The 21,467-nt window shown below is 43.4% G+C and overlaps 1 protein-coding gene across 1 annotated transcript; it reads right to left on the reverse strand.

The window, feature by feature from the left end:
* Positions 1-769: 769 nt before the first annotated feature.
* Positions 770-10,442, reverse strand: rc3h1b (ring finger and CCCH-type domains 1b). Its single transcript, XM_068748707.1, has 19 exons — positions 10,130-10,442; positions 8,913-9,033; positions 8,117-8,356; positions 7,836-8,011; positions 7,391-7,591; positions 7,124-7,256; positions 6,538-6,656; positions 5,710-5,822; positions 5,344-5,589; positions 4,933-5,132; positions 4,400-4,809; positions 4,159-4,317; positions 3,520-3,675; positions 3,096-3,318; positions 2,371-2,464; positions 2,175-2,271; positions 1,631-1,846; positions 1,218-1,321; positions 770-1,109 (listed from the first exon to the last, which is right to left on the reverse strand). The coding sequence occupies exons 1-19, from the start codon at positions 10,358-10,360 to the stop codon at positions 953-955; spliced, it is 3,396 nt and encodes a 1,131-aa protein (XP_068604808.1). The 5' UTR covers positions 10,361-10,442; the 3' UTR covers positions 770-952.
* Positions 10,443-21,467: the final 11,025 nt, after the last annotated feature.

Here is a 21,467-nt window from a genome sequence, read left to right on the forward strand (position 1 = left end):
GAAGTTAGGAGAACAAATGACAAGATAATCCCAATGGGGAGGCCCTTTGTGTGACCAGACAGGAAGTTCTGAGGAGGGAAATCGCTACTGCGCTGATGTTTAGTCAGGTGTTTTTGTGTTCGGACCCCTGTTTGTTTGTTTGTTTGTTTGTTTGAGTATGTGCTGAAGGAATCGACATCAAATTCACCCGACAACCGGGAAGATAAAACATGGGTAACGCTCATTACCAAAGACAAAAGCATTGCAATCTTTAAAACAGAATGCTTCAATTAATGATGTAATGATTTGTTTGCAAAATGTACAAATGGGGAACGGGGGGGGGGGGGGGTGCATGCGTCACAAAATTGAATGTGAAACACCATCTCCATTTCGGCTGAATACTGGTTGAATACTGTTGTGCCGCTTTTCCCTCCTTAGACCATCTAGATCTGGGCAACCACTTGTTTACGATTCTGGGGGGGGGGGTGAGAACCAAGCGACATCTTTGTGCGGCTCATTACAATGCGGTCACAGATCAGATTACAATAGGCGTTCCTCAGGGTGCATATGATGTGATATTGCTTACTAATCTGCTTCTATGTCTGTGAGAGAACTCCAAAAGAATTTTATATGTTTTGGTGTTTATGAAGGTTGGAACAAGCCAATTTTCATTGAAATTATAATACCACTGTCACCATCGCTACCATTGTCTATCCTGACACAGCTTTCATGAGTCTTGTTGATCTATAATCCAAGTACAAAAAAAAAAAAAAAAAAAAACACACACATGAGAAATGTTATATTCCCTGGTTTCCAGGCAAGGAAAGTCATTAAAAAAAAAGCTCATTCACAGAACAAAAAGAAAGAAAATTCATATCACGGCAGATACTGCTCATCTTCTAAATAGAATGGGTGTATGTGTGCCTGTGCATGCTTTTCAACTGAGCATCTCGAGTGTGTCGGTATGTACTGCTTAAGAGCAGGAATGGACGACGCCGTTCTTCTGCATCTCTGAACCACTGGCCCCCGGATCAGAGCACAGGCTCAACGCAGACGTCTTATTGGTCAGTGACAGCATGGACCCGCCCACTGCACTTTCTTGCATACTGCTGGAGCCGTTTGACACTTCGCTGAATTCAGGGATGGAGAGAAAGACCCAAATCAGGACAAGGCCAAAAAGAATGACACGCATTCAGGGAATATGGACCGTAACGTGTCTGATGGAAGCGAGTCCTCACCCAAGAGCCAGGGAGATTTCTTCCAGCTGAGTCTTGTGCTCTGGCTGTCCGTTCTCGGCAGGTTTCATCTTGTACTGCTGAACATCATGGGCTACTTGGTTTTCCTGGTTTGAAGATGGATGAAACATGCTTAGCTGCCAGAAGGAGCACATGTAACATTTTATTTCATAAAATGCGGTGCTCATCTGATGCACATCAAACCTTAAATCTTGATATTGAGTTCAGATGAAGACTGCCGGCCCGAAACCATTTGATGGTTGCCCACACATATTTAACTTTTTCCTCTACCCGTCTTCAGTTGCCATGTTAAGGCAAAACCGAATAACGTACGTTATTTTGACATTTTAAAGATCTGGATAGATCTATTGATCAAAACAATCAGTCAAACTCATCGATCAGGCCAGAGCCCTTACCAACGCCATCTCTCTTGTCCTCTTGCCGATCTCTCTCTCCACCTGGTGGAGCTCCAGGCTGAGTTGCTCACTGGAAATAGCTGTTGTACTTGCGCCCCCTGTTGGCCACTTGGGCTGCTGCTGTTGTGCAGCTCCTACCTGGCCCTGGCTGGGCTGCACAGGCTGGGCTGCCAATGAACTAGCCTCTCTTTGTAGCAGCAAAGAGTTACTGCTAGCCTGGAACAGTGACACGTGAAGGGCAGAGAGTGAGTGCGGCAAAAATCACAAGAAACACAGCATCCTTTTTTTTAAGACGACTGATGGCTCAATTTTGACTACATGTTTCCCACCTGTCTGGCTTTTACTCGTCAACAGACCAAATGAGAAAGCAGGCTCAACAAATACATGAAGCTGGACAGAGATGGAGGGAACTTAGGAACTTCCAAATATTTTGACACATTTAAACAGTTGCAACACATTTGGGGAAAAAATAAAAAAATTCAAATACATTTCTAAACTTTCTAAACCTCTATGGCCCATTTTAAACGTCACAGAGCATACGGACCTCGATGCTTCGCATCTGGGTTTGTTGGTTGATCTGTTGGTTGATCTGCTGCAGCTCGATCTTCAACTGTTCTCTTTCTGGAGCTGCCATGGGCAGGCTGTGAAGGTGAAATGCGGGGAGACATTGAAATAAGGACACAGACTTTCACTTTTAAACACGCATTTCTGAGGGGTAAAATAACAAAAGCAGGTCGCACCGCTCACTGAAGTGTCCCTGAGACGAGGAGGCAGTCTGGTGTGAGGGGTATGAAGTTCCACCCCATGCTCCATGGTTTCCATAAGTGTATTCTGCTGCAACAAGTTGAGAACATGATTGTCATTTCCATCACAAATAGGAATGCTCAAACACTTCTGTCAAATTATCCTGCTGCAAAAATTCAGCATAAGACATATGGGTGGGCAGAATTAGAATAGCTTCACGACTATTTTTGATTGTGTCGAAGGCTAGGTGGGCCCCCCACTACTGGAAAAGTCTGTGCTGATGATGGGCCATAACCTCAAGGCAGAATAACAACATTCAATGAAGACCATGTGAGATCAAATGTGTGTCGACATTTAAATGTTAGCAAAACGCACACATTTAGGGCCCAGACAAAGCAAGTTCAATCTCTGACGGAGATATGAATAAACCTAGACATACAAAGTTAAGCTGCCTTTGGCAGGGGCATTCAGGGGTGGGGGGAGAAATCACATGAAATTAAATTAATCCATTTGTTTTGTGTAATATTCTCTGGAACTTACTCTCAAGTCACGTTTGCGTGAAAAACAAAACTCCTGCTGAAACAAGTTTAAGAACTACGTAACTTTCAGCAAATATCGGTTTACCAGTTTTGACTTTCAGCATAAACAAGATGGTGATGCCCACTAACATTTAACCACGTTTATCGGGCATTAATATGATGCTGTGTGTGAGGGTTCTTACCTGGCATCACCATATGTTTAGAATTTTGGTTCTGGGGAGTTGAGGCTAAAGCCTGCAAGGGTCCAGTGGTCTGGTAGCCCGTCTTTGAGGTGCGGGAGATGGCACCAAAGCGCGATACAGTGGGCTGGGGGCCAAATGGGATAATCGGGTCATCATCCTTGACCTCCGCGCCTCTCCGAGGAGCCTCCAGTGATGGTTCCCGCAGGTCCTTAACCTCCACATTCTGACAGGAGAGAGAGATAAATATACACAGAAAACAGCAGACAGGTTGGGAGAACATGTTAATGTCAATACATGGCACTCAAAGAAACATTCTTTTTGGAATAAATAGATTTAATGAGGCAATTGACAATAAAAGACAATATTTCTTCGTTTTGGGCTAAATAGTGCGCCAAAAACAAAACACAAGAATACCAGAACTCACCATCATCTCCATGGCACCAGGAACCATAACATCTTTGGGTTTGGCATCCTTTGTACCAATGTAGGAGCCGATAGTTTCACAAGACCAGGGAGAATACTGCCCTGCATAGTCAGGCTCTCTGCTTTTCATCATGATTTTGGATGTCTCCTCGCCGTACTGTAGACCGGGAACAAACACAGAAAAGTGGTGTCACTAATACTATCGTGTATTCACAACTGCTCCCGCTTTTTATTGATTATTTGTTACACCACAAAGTCACTTACTGTTCTTTTTTTACCAATGAGGACATACTGTCCGCTGTGGTTGTTTGTTTATTGTTTAGTCAGCAGGATTACACCAAAACTGCTGAAAGCATTTTAATTTGTCACTGAGAGAACATAATTTATCTGATTTTAGAGTTGATCTGGATAAAGGGGGGCACCCAGCATAATTTTTGGGGTAATTGGGGTAAATTATTTTATTTTTTACAGAAGTCTCTTGAAAATTCTAAATGTCAAGGAGATCACCTGATTAAATCAATGACTAAAACTGTTAGAATTTTGAAATGAAATGTGAAAGACCGTAATCATAATATCGGGGGGGGGGGGGGGGGGAGTCTGAAGCATGTAGAGAGATGCATGAAATTCAGATGGTGCTAACCTCTGGAGGGTAGTCACTGGGAAAGGGGTGAGAAAGAGTGGGGGAGGCAGCGAATGGTGGAGGTGAGATGACCTTCCTTTCCTCCAGCTGGGATAGAAGTTCCTGCCGACGGCGGTGCAGGTAGTCCAAGCTGGGCTGTGAACTACTATATGATGGTCCCTGAGACACAAAGAAATGTTGTTTTACTGCAAGCATGTATTTTAGTTTTTTTAGACACGAGTTAAGAGTTAAAATGACTCACCCTGACATAAGCCCTCATGGGAGGAGCCTGTGCACCTGATGAGTAATAGCCTTCTGGAGGGTATCTATCTCTAGCACTTTGCTCCTGGTGGTAAAGTGAGTTGGCCTGCCCTGCTGAGGGCGAGGGAACATCCAGAGGTGCAGGACTCATTCTTACCAAACTATCTCTATGGGATGGGTAAGGCTGTGGCGGAGGCGGTGGGCCAGCATAGGTCCCGTGGCGACTTCGGTCGTGGTGTGGAGTGTGGGGGTAGGAAAAGGGTGCACCAGAATGAGGGGCTTGGTAGGAGCGCTCTGGAGGACCGTAGCCAGGGTATGGATCCTGGTAGGTAGCTCCTGGCTCACTGGGTGGGGGTGGGTTACGCATATACTCCCGATGAATATACTGCGGTGGCTGTTGGTAAGGGTACCCTAAAGAAGTAGGAATCAAATTATTATAACCTGAAATTACCAAAACAACTTCTAATATAGGATATTTTAACCTGTCACACTCTCAAAAGCCACCAGGCGTCACTAAATTTGCTTGAATCCTACCTGTTGAGTATTGGTGGGGGTCATACTGAGATGGTGCGCGGGTGTCGTAGCACTCGGGGAGCTGTGGCTGGGGGTAGATCGGAGAACCTCTGGCAACCACGGGCATGTGCTTCACCCCAGGGAGGTGGTCCACTGGCATTCTTTGATGAGACATGACATGATGTGGCAGTGGCATTCCAAGTTTGGGCACAGGGTCCAGGCTACGGGAATACACATAAATAATAAACACAACATAAAACGCCGACACAATATGAGCCGATAAGAGCGATTACACCAGAGTGGGAAGAGTCTGCTCTTTATGGTACAAACAAGCTAAACATAAATACACAGATGGCTTTTAAATGTCATTTCGTTTTGCTTTCTAAAAAAAACCACGCCGTTAAATATTCATGCACCAGAACCTCTACTCACACATCAGATGGTGATCCCGGGGCATTGGGACTCCCTGCATCCATTTTGAGGGGTTTAGGCAACAGTTCGTAAGCGACAGCGTCAGTGCCACGGGCAATGAGCTGGGGCAACGAGGGTGCGCCAGTGCCATTGGTGAGGGGAGAAGGCTTCCGGGTCACTGCTACATCAAGAGGAAGGCCGTCATCTGTCATGAGCCCTCCTGATCCAGGGAGGCGAGGTGCCAGACGCTTGTTCATCTTACGATACCTAACAAGTATTAAACACAGTAAGAGATGCATCAGAGATACTTGTGGTGTAGAAATGGTGTACCGGTAATTGCAAGACCAAAAGAAATACAAAATAAAGAGTGCTACATGTCAGACTCACTTCTCCAGTTCTTCCTGAGAGTGAGCAAAGGTGCAGCTGGCGCCACGAGGACAGCCTCCCTTTTGTTTCATGTCGCGACACATGTATGTCTTATACTTGCTATGCTGAGGAGGCTACAAACAGACAAAAAAAGAATGACCGAAACAGGAAAAAAAAAAACATTTACATTGAACATTATTGGAAAAAATACTTTTCGCCTCCACAGATGTGTGGTGATTGCGTTCAATCATTTACATCTTGTAACAGACCGCAATCCTGCGAAGCTTAAATGACGTGTTCAACATCTTCAACTCTTACAGATTGATTACTTTTTCTAAATCTTGCTGACATGTAATTTTCGCTACCCTTTTCAGACAGCGATTACACAATAGTTCTGCAAGGAGAACAGTTCTCCGTGCCGCTGTTGATTTTCTTGGAGTTGGCTAACTGCTAATAGATGCTTTGTAAAGCTCCTGGTTGTGGGTTACTGTCATCACGTCATCAAAGGAAACTCCTTTGTCTGATGCTGGCGCTCTGCCTGCGCACTCCTTTTGTACGAAGATCCTTTTACTCCATACGATGCCAGCTCAGAGGCAGAACAACACTGATGCCTCTTAGTCACTGCCGTTTACCACAGGTGACCTGAACACATACCTGATTCTAAATGTTAGTTATAACTAAAGTTAGTTATTATAATGAAATAACTGTCATTATTTAAATGTGCTGAAAATGAGCTATTCTTAAGGTCACGTTCACCCTTCATCTCACTATTAGACTTAGAAGTGACATTGCTAATGCTTTAAAATAGTAGCTGCGTGGATTTTGAAGGTCCTCAACGGACAGACCTACCTGTTGAGGGTCAGCTCCCTTCTTGCTGTGGTTCTGGATGAAGTCCACCAGGCCATGCACCACTGTTTTCACCGCTACTAACCCTTTCTCAAGTTGCTCCCATGTGGGAGGGGGAGCATCTGGGGGGGGAAAAGATGTGATTAAAACTTAACGTAAAACGTAAAGCTTTTACGTGGGTTTGTCTTAAATGATGTTAAGGTGTGTGCCAGTTTTTTTTATTTACTACATTTGTGGATGTATGTACGGTCTGGTAGACTGTATAAACTGAATTGCCCCTTGGGATAAATAAAGTTGTCTGAACTGAACTGAACAGTTGCATCACAGTGAAACACGATGGACTTCACAGAATATCAGAAAAAACGTTCCCAAAACGTGACACCGTGGTTAAAACTGCACTTTGCTAAAAAAGCACATTAACTGTTTGTGTTTTCAGATGATTTACAATTGAAACAAAAAAAGGTATTTCATACGGGGTGATTAAAAAGAAGAGCCAACTTCTAAAACAATATGGATTCCAACTTGTGACATTGTATGTAATGGATTTATTCCACAAGTCAAAAAAGAAGTCACCAAGCTGGTGTCTTACCAGGACTGGGATCTATGTTTGCCAGTAGTTCCAGATGCGGTCGCAGCCTGTTAAGATTGGCTGGATCTCCGGTCCTTTGCAGTGCAATCGTCAGCTCCTGAACACTCTGAGCAAAAGACGCTGGGGTCTGCAGCTATCCCAGAAACAACAGGGGGGAAAAAAGAGCAAATTATTTGGCAGTTTTATGGCAGACAAAAAGTTTTAATCAACAAGATGCTTTGATACGAGGAATCTTCAAAACACACAAATATCGTTCGTTTCACACACCTTATCTATGATAGATTGCATGTGTGACTTATGAGATTGATCTCCATATAACAGAGAGGACCACTGGTCAGGTGCGATGCGCAGCCCACCCTCCATGGCGATCTGAACAATCTGAGAGTCATGCTCTCGCCTGAGAGCCTCATAAGTACGGAACTCCTCTTTCAACTGCATCAGGGATGAGTCTTCGTCACGCTTGGTCACCTATGTAGCCACGGAGGAAGAAAGAAAAAGAAGGAATATTCATGTCCCTGTTTGTGATTGGCTTCTTCAAACATTAAGCCGATTGATCAGTTTTGCAATGCAATGCAACCGTTAAATCTTCACTAGGGAACTATATATAACATTCAACAAGAGTGGACATGCAATAATTATGGTCAGGACTACTCACGGTCATGAATATAACAAGGGAAAACAGAATTATTCTGATTCTCAGTCAGGCACATACCTTGAAGCAAGAGGCCCTGTAGAGGAGCTGCACCACATGGCCTATGCTTGTCTTTGATGCCTGTGGAAAGCGTGGCTCAAGTCTCTGGACAACAAAGAGAACCAACACCTTCCTGGACAGAGCAGAGCCATCCTCCAGAGCCAAAAGGACCAACTTTAGCGCTTCCTCCTGCATGGCTGAGAAAGGAGATGCACATGCATATAAAAGTGCCAGTTGGAGGCAGAGAATCGATGACCGATTATTTTCTTGTCTCACTTTAAGAGCGATGAAAAATGACCTACCTGGGCCAAGAAACTGACATCCTCGTGCACGGACTGCGGCCCACAGATTGGAGGAGAGCTGCTGTGGATTCTGGTGCTGCAAGATGAGCTCGGTGACAGTTCGCTCACCAAGAGAGCGAGCAGCTCTCATGGCTCTAACACGGCCCTCCTCCTCCACCAGCTGGCAGTGGACCAGCGTTACCAGCTTCCTCTGCATGGGTCGACTCAACATGCTCTGGGCTGCGCTGCTCAGACCCACACCTGGGAAGAGATTCGATAAGACTGGTAAGTTATGGTGGCACCAACTACAGCAAATACAGAAGACCCCCTTTAACCCTCGTGTTTTGCAGAATTTCAGTTACAAATCATTTCAGTAATCTTAACATAAATATAACTGATAGTAGATTTTGTTAAAACTGCATAAAACCAGCACAAAATATCCATTACTGCATATATTTCTTGGACCTTTTTTTTTGTGTTTACTGTCTGAATGGGATCAATGAAAGAATGATAATTTATAGTCGTTAAAAATAATTATGCATGCCGTACATCCCTGCACCATTTATTATCTGGAGAAAAATAATAAGTGCTTTTATTATTTTCTACTATAACTGGCATTTCAGGTTCATCACGTTTAACAGATAACTGTCCAGACTAAAAATCAAAACAGCTGATTTAACCATTAACAGCAGGTTTATCAAGACCAAATTCAAATTTATCAACATGCTACAAGTGACGAATTACAGCACTGTAAAATAGGCCGTGAATGGGTAATATTAAGGACACATTAAGAGATAATCATGTAGGTGTTAAGTACCTCGCGTGTTGCTCAGAGGTTTGAGGTAGAGGGCCAGCTCTTCCACACATTGCCTGGCCTCCTCGTAATGCTGTGAATCCTCTGGACTGGAAATCAAGGCAACAGGCTGAGCCTTAGGAACCTGCAGCAGAACACAGAAGATGAATTACCAGGAGGACCCAGAGCTAGAGCCGAATATTTAAACTACGACGCAAACATTTTCTTTCTATTGTTTATTGGTCGATATATTAGACAACAATACAGTAAAAACTCTACACAAAAGCATTTGGCATCATGTTTCCACTTCTCAGACCATATCAATTTAAATAAAAGTGGACCTCTAAAAGTAATAATCTTTAGACCTTTATGTTTTGAAAGTGACGAAAATTACCTCAGGGCATTTAATATAATGAATTAACTCATTCTCATAAGCACCACCAGTATAAAACTATTGAATGTACATTTCTAACGGGCATATTCAATTGGTTGGACATTGTACCATTCTTATTTGTATGAAAATAATCATGTAAGGAACAAGACATCGTAGCAATGACTCCATCAGGGCAACAAAGCCAAAAGCCTGCTCGTAGTACCACACCCTGTTGATCAAATACAGCTCTACTCCTTGTGTCGGCACTCGGCAAACACAATTACAGAATTAGTCTTTGTTCAGTGGCTAGTGTATTTCATACAGTCATTTGGAAAATATGTATAATTGTGTAGGTTTGATGGTATAACAAAGTCCATACACGTCGTCGACTTACTTCCTAAGTGACTCAGGACTGTTCGACTTTATGACCGCACTCATCGGTTGTTCTTTTGTCTGTTTACGAGGTGTTTTTACAACACACCGAAAAGTACGCCAGCGAGCCGAGAGTGCGACAGTTACTGCGGTCTCACCCATGATGTCTACCAAGAGGAAATTGTCTCTTTTTACTCCGATATTTTCCGTATCATGACGTAGCTTAATATGCTTATGGTAATTTAACATGGGGCAACTTTCGACAGTCTGAATACGACAAAACCCTCGGAACCGACCGTCATCGTAAGTCGACGACTACCTGTATAATAATTGTAGAAAGCATCTTACTATCAAGCTACAAATAGAATTTTAAAATACTCAAATACCGGTACTGAAATACCCCCAAAAGCTGTTATCTTTATCTACAGCTAAGAATAAGGGTTCTATAAATACACTATTGATGCTAAAAAAAAGTGAATAAATGCACATATTTTACCTGGCCTCCCACGAGTTGCAACAGGGCTGTGTTAACAGGTAGCTGTTCGATGTCTGTGCTGATGGCTGTCTGGTCAAAAGGACAGGCCTTACGGTGCAACTTGTTCAGGCACATCTTGCAAACAGTATGTCCACAGCCCAAGCTGATGGGCCGGCGAACAGTCTCCTCAAATGTCTGTGTGCAGATTGGGCACAGCAGGAACTCTGTCCATTGTGGTGCTTGCACTGGCATGATTAATGTTGATGGGACTATTGTGTGTCGATGTATGTAAGCTTAACACAGACAAAACAATAATAATTATATATAGTGAAGATTCCACTGGAATCAAGAATTTTTCTTCCGAACTCAATCGTTCTTAAATGTTCTCACACATTGTGGATTTTGGATCACATCGCGTGATGAATACTGAAAAAGAAAAGACACAGTGAATTTAGAAGTGTGAAAACATTCAACAGTTTAGTCACTTTCATTTGATCTAAATGCTCTCTCATAACACGTATAACCTTATACGATGATAGTGTATGTAAAAAAAATAGTGTGTTATATATCAGCAAAACTGGATTTGAGAAATTCATTAAATGTAACAATAAAGCAAAGTACTTTTCTGTGGAACAACTAATACTTCATACACATAAAAATATATATTATCTGATGTAAATTTGGTCTTGATTTCTGGTCGACATACGTTGTTCAGGTGTAATATGCATCAAAATATAAAAGAAATCCGAGATGACACTTCATTTTTGATAACATGCAGGGGATGCAAGCGACGGAGAGGGATCAAAACAACTGCTTTGTGGCCTACTGAGGATAGCTAGATACCACTGTTATGGACAAAGGGTCTTCACAACCAAGTCCCTCTGCGCTAACTTATCAAGAAGCTAACACCGCTAATACGGTCGGGAAGAATAAGGCTAGAGCCATTCATTTATTTCAGGTTAAAGTTATTCTACTGTGGCTGTAAAAAACCCGATATATAATTAAACGTTCATTATTGGCGTTTATCCGAAATTGATTAAAACATGAGCATATGTAAAGCAATGTTAGCTCACTTTTAGTGAGCTAAGCTATGGGTGGCTAGTTTGCTAAGTTGGCTAGCGAGCAAACGTCGTTTGATAACAAAAACGTAAAAAGAAACAGAGCTGGATCGATAATGGAAGGAACCCGACTTCAGATTTAAACTGTCATTAAGAATCAATAACAATGCGGGAAGCCTTTATAACCACATCGACTCGGTCTCAAAGCAAATCATAGCGACAGGAACACCACAGTGACACTAGGAAGAGGAGCCATTTGACTCTCCAGCGAGATTATGTAACGCTAGCGTGAGAAACTAGCCAGCGACCGCTCTTGCCTTTTAACATTTATTTTCAACAGACGCGTTGATTTACACATTCGCAACATCCAGACACATCGCTGGACTGTATTTAGACCACATCCTTACAAGTAGTTCTTATCTCGCCGAACTGAGCAAAGAAGGCTAACGGCGAACAAGCCATACTCCTCCCTCTAGCAGCAGTTAGCTTGATAGCTAGCTAGCTACCATTAATGTTAGCAACAACTAAACATAGCTATGCGTCATTAATGCCAATTTTCAACATCTGAGCTTCGTTTCCACCACTACAATGGTTCTAATATAATATCTCTCGATCATACTTACTCATTCCAAAAGACTTGGAAGATTTTCATCTTTCTTTAGAGAATCGTTACGATATTTTCCTGCCATGTCGACTGAGCAGCTTAGCAGCTGCCGAGGTTTCGGGGAGGGTGTCAACTCGTCAGACTCGCTAGCCGGTTACAGCTAGCTTGGACGTGGGTATGCGTTGTGTGTGTGTATTGCATTTTGTTTGTGCAAATGTGTATATGCCGATAGCGCCCTCTGCTGGCATTACACCGCACACACACACACACACACACACACAGACGAACAGTTCATGTAAACAGAACGTTGTCACAATTAGGCAGACTTTGCACGACGGCACATGCGTGTTGTGAAAACAGAGAGAAAGATGCGGAGTGAGATAGTAGGAGGGGATGATCTGCATGACAAATAAGAATCACTTCGTAGTTGTTTTTTACGATGCAAATTTGGACCTATAATCATATCAGAGCAATCACAATACTGGACGATGATGTGACGTGTCAAACCATTTTAGTTTTCTCATTTCTCTTTCTCATATGCTCACTACTGTGCGCACTGAGTCAGTGTGCGCTCCATCCATACTTACGCAACACACAGAGCTTCACTCGGTTCCGGGTTGGCGAGGCAGGGACACATTTAAGGCAGGCACTTCTGTATTCCATTTTTTATTTTTTTTATTTTTTGCCTAATCCCACCGATTTCTGAAGGGATTACTGGACCAATCGTGATTGAAAGGCCGCTTGCCCGGACCGAGGTCTGTTTAGTAGAGACAGCGCCGTGAACGGACGGCGCGGAGATGTGGAGCAACACGTTTATTTTCTTGATGTATCTGGAGTGGAAAGTTGCTCCATCTTTTCACCTCTGTCACCACATCGAATTGAAGATGATGCGCCCCGCAATACCGAGCGCGTTTTGGCGCAGGTTTCTGAATGGATGCACTAATTGAAATGTGTGCAGTTGCACCTGAAATTCATGTTAACTTTCTTACGATCAGCGGTGGAATTGTGTTTTTAAGGACGCCGTATTCACTGAATACAGGTAACATGACTTATTCCGTCTTTTATGGAATTAAAATTGACTGTGGCAAAAATTCTTAATTTCTTAATCTACCTGCAAAGAATTGTGAAAATGATCGACAAGATATTGTGTTCATTTTCTAAGCACTAATGAATATATTAACATTTATAATAGTTTTTTTTTTCGTGTAGGGGCTCAATTGCAGGCAGCAGTTGCTTATTCTCAATCTGAAGGATTATCCTGTGCACTGCAAAGTAATCAGTGGATAAGTCAACGTGACTGAATCCACATTACATATCTCCTCACCAGGCAGATCACATACATAGTTGCTGGTAACAGATGTAATAAATATAATGTTTTTTTTTTTTTGCAAGATTGCATATAAAAATCTTTGTTTTTCATTTACAGGATCTATCTGGATTTTGCGTTATTTTTTCTGTTTTTGTGCAGAACCAGCCAATGGAAGAAGACAAGGTGGTTGATAATAAACAAGAACAACCCGGTTCTCCATCACCCTCTGGTCTTCCCATTAACTGGGGACTCGTCACTGGCCCCGTCCAGCCTGTTTTGCCAGCACCCTCTTTGAGCACCCAGCTTCCTCCTCCTCAAAGTTCAGCCGTGCACGCCCTACAGACCAAGGTGAAATCTCTCACGCAAAGAAGGACAAGAGGGAGAGATAGAAACAAAGAAAGAGAAAAGTTGGACACTGAGGATTTAGTGGGCAGCCCAGCAAGGCAGATTTCATCTGAAGTCCTTCTCACACAGAGGTCCAGAGGAGAGGGTCGGGGGTGCCTTCCTGCCCCCTCCTGGAGATCAGATGCCACGAAGATCTTAAGCAGTAGTGATGAAGAGGAGGAGGTAGCGGTTCAGGTTAGCTTGGAGATCCACAGTCCTCCAGCTGAAGCAAAGGGAGAAAAATCGTTTCTGGATGGGGAGGACACTGAAAAGGAGAGGTTAAAAAGAAATGAGGAGCAGCCTTTTGGGCTCAGGGAGGGTGTCAGCCTGGAGAGTCTTTTGTCCCATAACTCAAGCAGCGGTAAGGATGCCCCATCCTGTCCTACTCCTCCTGCTCTGCCCGTGCTCTCCTCTCCTACCAGCACCTCTGTTCCTGCAACATCCTCCAAGTCTTCCTCCAAGTCTTCCTCCAAGTCATCTACATCAGCCAGACACTGGGCACCACCCAAGGGCTTCTGGAGAGTGGCACGCCCTGAAACATTGCTTCTTAATGGCGTTAGCCCCAATAACACTTCTTACACGTTGCCTTTGAAGGACTACACTCAGATAGAACCACTGCCGGGAGCTCAGGGGAAGCATCATCCAGAAGAATTAGACGGCAGCAATGATGTGGGAAGGGCAGTGGATGACAGTGATGTCTCTTCACAGCTGAAATATTCTGACAGCGTGGAGTGCTACCTAGACCGGTGCGAGCTGAAGAAGACAGACGCCCAAGCACTTTGCAGCTCGGACAGCTCAGAGAGCATGTCTTCACAAAGCGGGTTACTGTCCGCGGATGAGAAACCAAAGGTGAAGCAGAGGGACTATGCAAAGATAAGGGAAGAGCAAAACAACCAGAGTGGAGGAGAAAATGTTGAGCATTATGAAAGTGATTGTAAAGGTAGGGGAATGCATCAAGTATGGGTGGACTCTTTTAAAAGGCTCTATCTATCCATCTATCCATCCATCTATCCATCTATCCATCTATCCATCTATCTATCTATCTATCTATCTATCTATCTGTAACATTTGAAATAACATTTAAATATAATGTTATTAAAACGTAAACATGTAGGTCCGTAACTTTCCAACCATTCTGATGCCCTTAAACAAGCCAGTCCGTGATGTTGTATCAAGAGGCAGGACGTAACCTGGCTGATTCCCAGTGCTGAACAGATGTCAGATGTGCAGATGTACATGGGGATGTTGCTATTATTAGCAGTCAGAGCGGTGGGGGAAGTGTCCCTGGTTTTGTTTCTCTGTCTGCGTGGGAGCAAATATCCTGTAGACATCGTCGGGGACATATTAAGCATTTGCATCCTCTAATACTATATACATGCCATATGTGTCTGTGTGTGTCTGTGTCTCAATGCTAGTACAGTTAGCGCAGGTCATATGGGGTAGAGCCATGATGAGCAGGTGATTTGTTTCCCCTCATCCTTGGTAAATCAGCCTTTATCTCTCTCTGAGTAGTTGCATAACCTGTGTGGGTTTTTTTTTTTGACTGGCATAGGGATCAGTCAGATAACCCATGAAACTGCCACTGAATCTAATCTCATGAAGGTTATGAAAATACACAGGCACAATTATTTTAATGTCCCCGTTGGCCACATTCTAACTGAATGCTATAGCTTTGTAGTCATGTTTGCCTTAAGGTAGTACCATGTAAAACACTGAATAGGAACTGAGCACTTCTTAACAATGAAACACTGTAATACAAATATATTTATCAACCATCGTATATATTCCAGGTTATATGAGATACACAGAATATTATCTAAACGTAGAGGAGAAGAAAATCTTTGTTATGTGGACGGGATACATTTAAAGTAAAGTTAAAAGTTTGTACATCTGAATTCAGATAAGGTTTTCTGATGTTCTTTTGTCCATGTATTCCGCTTGTTACAGGCACCCAGGGGGATTTGGCCAGCCCAGACTCAGCTATCCCGCCTCAGGAGCTTGAACCATATCTAAGGTGAGGAGTGTAATTCTCCTCTCTCTGTATAGCAATATTTAGATCTGCTTAGACCTGAGCTTCACTTGCGGTGGCACTTGTTGCCTCTGGAATAAAACATCCAGAGTGTCAAACAAGCTCTCTCATGCACAATAAAGAAAGCTTTGTGCCAACAAGCATCAATCATTAGTTTGGTTGATGCAGGACTGAAATAGAATTATGTTCGTTGTGGAAAAGAAGCTTTTATCTGCAAGAGTTTTTCATCTTGAGAGATGAGACACCGGACAAAAACGTCAAGCAGAGGTTAACTCATAAGTGTGTGAAATCATTATTTGCAGGAAAAAGTGGACACTTTCATGCAAAAAAAAACCCCCCAATAAAAATAGAAAATGTCTTCCAGTACTTTTAATGATGTTTCAATCATTGATTCTTCCACTCATCGGCTGTTCTCATATCATATTATCCCCCCAAAAGGAGGCAGATTTTTAAATATACCAATGTATTTCTGGATTATATGCTCCTGATGGGTGATACAGAGATTACAGCGCCAATTATTTCACATTTTTGTGTTTTTGAAATACTACTGGACAAAAAGACACAGCTGCAGTAAGCAACTATGCATGCTTTAATATTTCCTTGGCCTCAATATTTGTTTTGTGAAAACAGGCTTTTTTTTTCCATTTCACGGAACCTGGAAAAATATGTAGCTCTTCCTTTTCTTCTTCTTCTTCTTCTTCTTCTTTTTCTTCTATTTCTTACAGGTCATTCCATGCGACTCACACCAAAACAATCGAGATAGTTAATTGTTGACATACAAACAGTACCGTGCCTCATTATTATTACTGTTAATGACACCAGTAGAAGAAGAAAAAGCACCAATAGCACACTATGTCATCGCTGTTGATGTGATATTATAATTAGCTGCAGAAAAATCTTTGTATGGGTTTACCAAAACAGCTTGCTAATTATATCCTGTTTGCTTCTGTTGGAGTGAACCATTGAGACGACTGTCATCTTGAAAAAAAGATGTCCTCCTCTTGATGCCCAGGCGGGAACGAATCACAGTCGGCCCATTACAAGGATAATCTGCATGGCTAGTGTATCATGCTATCTTTATCACTGGGCCAGGGGATAAAGACAAGTACAGCACGATGAAGCACAATGCAGAGCTGCTTAGCTGCTGGGCCTGAGGATAGACGGATGGATGACGTTTCCTTCTGCTGCTCGCTGCCAGTGACGTGCTCCAGTCCATCGCTCTGATATTACATAAGGCAGCTTAGGAAGATGCAGTTTGAATTACTCTATGTTAAGTCAATCTGTGCGGAACATGATGTCACTAGATATGTCGCAACGTGCACACACAAAAAAAGACTTTGCCCAAATGTAATAGATTTAATCAATTCTGTCAAATTGAATATTAAATGCCGCTGTAAACAGATGGTGATATATATATCCTCGTCTCATCTTGCATTTGGCATCAGCCTACCTATCTGTGTTTTCACATCCAAATGATTTGGTTCTCTCTTTCTCTTTGTCGTGATCATCAGGTCCTTTCTTGTAATCAATGATGAACTTCCCCTGAGTCCCAGACTTGAGCAAGCCAAGCTTCTGTTGGAGCGAGCACGACTCAAGGCTCGCTCCAATCACGTCAAAAGTGACCGGCCCAGCAGGCGCTCCCATTCCGATCAGAGATCCACTGTGTGAGTTGGCTACATTATTCTCCGGGGGGGGGGGGGGGGGGGGGGGGGGGGCTTTGACATTTTGAGATCCTAGCGACTGTGAATGCAACACTTGCACCTCACAGACTGTGTGGAAAAGTTATGTTGTCTGCAAATGACATCTTTGCTACCTCCCCCGCTCTTTCTCCCATGCAAATCAGTTTCACTTGCAGTTCTTTGTTATTTCTCGTAGGAAAAAGCAGCAAGTTGAGTCTTCCCATCCAACACCAATGCAAAAAGTTGTTAACACCAAAGAAGATCTTACTGGTCAAACTGTAACCGGTCCTCTCCTTGTCCCCAACCAAAGAGACACTTCCCCTGGGGACCAAAGTGGTCGTTCCAGGCGCTACGGTTGTTCACCCACACGGGTGCGCTTTGAGGATGAATCAGAGAAAGAGGCAGAGTGCCGGTATTTGGACAGAGTGAGACAGCGTGGCAGACCTGGGACGCCCAAGTCCAAGAGTAAAGAAAGTAATGCCGATTCTAACGTTAATGGGTCAGACAGGAGCAGAGGCCATAGAAGTGTCTCGATGCCTCCTTCGCAGATGCAAGAAGAGGTGGGCATCAGTGGGGAGCCCACAACTGTGATTAAAGAAATAATAGTGCTGGTAAAGAAATGTGAGTCATGTGGCTCTGTAGTCAGGGAACCTCAGCCGCTTTCATCATCTCCCGGTCTGCAGAACATTGACACGCAGAATTCCAGCAACACTGAGGACCCCCGAGGAAAAGCAGCTCCTCACTGCGCGCCTGCAAACAAGCCGGAAGCAAGTGCTCGTCCCAAAACATCTCTTACTGTCACTTTTGCTGGAGCTTATGTGCTGGGGGAAAATAAAGAGATTAACACAGGGTGGAAAGCATCAGGGTTTGGGAAACTTAGGAGGAGAAGTCGAAAAGGAGAAAGTCGACTGGAGTCTGGCAATGGCCCTTACGGCCCTTCTTGGGCCCAGCGGCGTAACTCAAACCCCAGGAACAGGGTCAGCTTGAGCAGAGATGTGTCCTTTGCCCCAGGTAGTCCTGTCTCTCTGGAGCCACATGTGTTGGGGGCATCTGGAGGACTAAGAGAATCACCTACCCCGTTGCTACCTATAAAGTCAGCCCTGAAGTCAAGTTCGAGGAATCGTTCTGTTACAGGTCAGCCCACTGTTCAGTTCCAAGTAATCCCAAATCAGGGAGTGGAGGGAGGATCTGACTTCTTGGACCCTACTCCAGTGGCTTCAACACAAGTGACCCCAACAAGCAGCTCTGTGTCCTGCATCAGGCCCTCCACCCTGAGGTATTCCACAGCACGACTCCCCGTAGACCTGCCAGACGCTGAACTCTGGGATGCTGTTCCAGATGGGATAGGTGAGTGCTTGTCAAAGATGGGGGGAGGTGAGAGATTTTAGATTTATTCAGTTAATCTTTCTGTACTTGCAGGCCTGAGTGGAGAACTTGGTTCTGGCGCAGAGTGTCGTCCTCGAGGCCTGGCTATGTCTCGGGCTGAGGACCTCAGAGCAGAGCTACTGAGGGCAGAACATCGGAGAGCTGAGGCCATATGGGAGGAAAACTGTGACGGGTCCAGGTAAGCTATGATAATACCGCTTAAACAGTTTAATCTATTCCCCCCACTCCGTTGTTCACAGTGCACAGGATGCTATTGCTGAAAATATTCCACGAACATCAAGACAATTCCGCCCTCTTCAGGCATTGAAAAGCATTACCCAATGAGGCCAGAGTAATAGCAAAATAAATGTTTTATCAATTCTTTAGAGCTCAGTAAAAACACATTTATATAATTTCTACCACAGGAAATTGGACGGACGGCCAAAGCTCTTCCTGCGCCGCTTCTTTTCCTCCATCGGTCTGAACAGCGTTGGCAGACTGGTGAAAGGGGGCCGCTCCAGCAGCATGGAGCAGCTCAGCATACCCACCGCCCCGCGGGTTTGCTCTGCCTCCCCAAGCCCCACACGCAAACCACAGCCAACCATCCGCATTCAGAGGACGCCGTCGCTGCAAACCCTGCACACGGTGAGCGAGAGTAGCAAACATCTTCGAGCCAGAGGCAGGTTTGCGTTTTGGCCCGTACTCTAATGCTAATTTCCTTTTGCTTAATTGCACGAAATCAAATAGATGTAATATATTTTACCTGTAAAAGGTGGAAAGTAAGGAGTAAGAATTGCTGAATTTAGCCAATATGAAGAACACAGTTTCTTACAATGCCATTTATTTGCCACTAGGTGCTGCCGCTGGCCCAACTGCGCAAAGCCTCCTCTGTTCAGAGTTTAGAGAGAAGAACAGAACGGTCAACCATACTCGGAGAGGTGCGGGTGCCTTACGGCCTCGCGCCCAGGTGGGTGTTAAAGGAGAATAAGGAGGAAAAACAAGTGTGATACGTCAACAGAGGTTCCCCCTTGACTGGAGTTGAATCTACTCCTTTTCAGCCCGGATAGCCCTCAGCTGGAGCTCCACAGGGCCCTGAGTGTTGAAGATCTATTTGCCTCCAGAATGGTATGTCCGGTGGGCCGAGTCACCCAGGCTTTCTCTGATGGGACCCTTCACCTGGAGCTCATTAGACCCCCAAATGGTCCTTTTGGTTTTGTCATCTCAAGGGGCAAAGGTCGACCAGACACCGGTAGCTATTTTTTTATTTACATTTTTGTTTGTTTGCACAATCTGCAATGTAGATCTTTGTTTTGCAGCACTGCATTATTTCAGTCTATTCTTCAGTGATATGTTGGCCATTTTGAAAAACAATAACACACTAGATTTAAGAATAAAATTATGTCATCCCTCAGATATAAAATTGCCAAATCATTTCATTATCCATTATATATAATCCAAACTATCAAAACTAAATTAGCAGAAATGGTAATCCACACTCAAATGTGTTTAAAATATTACGTATTGTGTCATGTCAACTATCCTGTTTGCAATTGTAATGTGTATTGATGTATCTTCTTTCTCTTGCCGCCTTACTGTTTCCTTCCAAGGCGTGTATGTAGAGAAGGTGGGAGACAGCAGTGGGTACACGGGTCTCCTTGGGATCGGTGATGAAATTCTCCAGGTGAACGGAGAGGCAGTGGCAGGTCTCAGTCTGGACCAGGTGACGCGGCTCATGACCCGGGAAAGCACGGCTTCACTTCGGATCATGCCCGCCCGGCGTGCCCATCAGCGCTGACTGGGAAGACAAAGCAAGGCACGGAGCCACTGCTGGATTATAATTCGCCACTATACAAACACTGCTAGTCTAATGTGTGGGTGGTAGATGTGAAATAATCTGTTTATATTTCAGCTAAATTTCTGCATCTAAAAAGTATATAATAACAGTAGTTAGATGTTTATTTCTCAGAGAGTTGGATTACAAGGTGAAACAAATAAAAAACTAAAAGACATCAATATAGTAGAAGTCCGAGCCACCTTGAAATAGGATGTCGGTTTGTATATAGCTCTACTGATTCAAAACCAACACCACTGTATACAGTTGTTTGTTATGGTGACATTTAAGAAGCAGGGATAATGCATTCATCAAGCTTCTCTCCCATTTAAATACTTATGACAATCAAAAAAAAAGCCAAGCTAGATTCTTATGAAGTTATGAATTAGTTTTTTTTTTTTTTTTGCATCATGCACTACTAGAGCGCACAACTCCAATAGTGAATTGGAGTGATACTTTTGTCATATTTTAAATGAATGCATCACTGATTATTTCAGATGATTGACATGTGTAATAATGTGTCATATTCTTTAAATAATTGAAAACGGTCATCTGCACTAATATATTTATTTTTCTCAAGTAAAAGCATTTAATATCCCGTTCAGTTTTTGGTCTTTTGCCCGTTACATGCATCATACATTTCCCTGCCGTTCTGCAAGAGCCCTTCATTTTACTTGCGTTGTATCATCATCATTTCTTCAGGATATTGAAACCGTTTTGCATCGAAATAAATGCTTTATTTTGTCAAAATTTTAGTTTTGCATTTTTACTGCAAAAGGACACCACTTCAAAAAGCGTATATGTTGTTGCCAACACGTTTGAAATACATGGAAATATGTTGAGTTATATTATATGATTTTCTTACTTCTTAACTATACAATTTACTACTCATTGATTTCGATGAACTGGCGTCTCGCAGGCTGTAACCCAACCTATATGGGATAGGCTCCAGCAGATGTTGGATAATGAATGAATAATTTGTAAAAAACAAAAAAAACAACAACAACACGCATCTCGGGTTAGGGTTAGGGTTACCAGCAGTTTCCTGGTAAGATGCTCGTAAAGCAATTAGGATGATATAAGGATATCTGCAGGATGTA

The sequence above is a fragment of the Brachionichthys hirsutus genome, chromosome 15, assembly GCF_040956055.1.
Source record: "Brachionichthys hirsutus isolate HB-005 chromosome 15, CSIRO-AGI_Bhir_v1, whole genome shotgun sequence".
Taxonomy (NCBI): Eukaryota; Metazoa; Chordata; class Actinopteri; order Lophiiformes; family Brachionichthyidae; genus Brachionichthys; species Brachionichthys hirsutus.

What these genes read in the sequence shown, in the direction of transcription:
- rc3h1b (XM_068748707.1), bottom strand. Translation starts at nt 10,360, where the DNA reads ATGCCAGTGCAAGCACCACAATGGACAGAGTTCCTGCTGTGCCCAATC. An exon ending in ACCTCTGAGCAACACGCGAG is followed by an intron (nt 8,357 to 8,912) that starts GTACTTAACACC and finishes ATCTCTTCCCAG; the next exon opens with GTGTGGGTCTGAGCAGCGCA. An exon ending in CCCCCACCAATACTCAACAG is followed by an intron (nt 4,810 to 4,932) that starts GTAGGATTCAAG and finishes CTACTTCTTTAG; the next exon opens with GGTACCCTTACCAACAGCCA.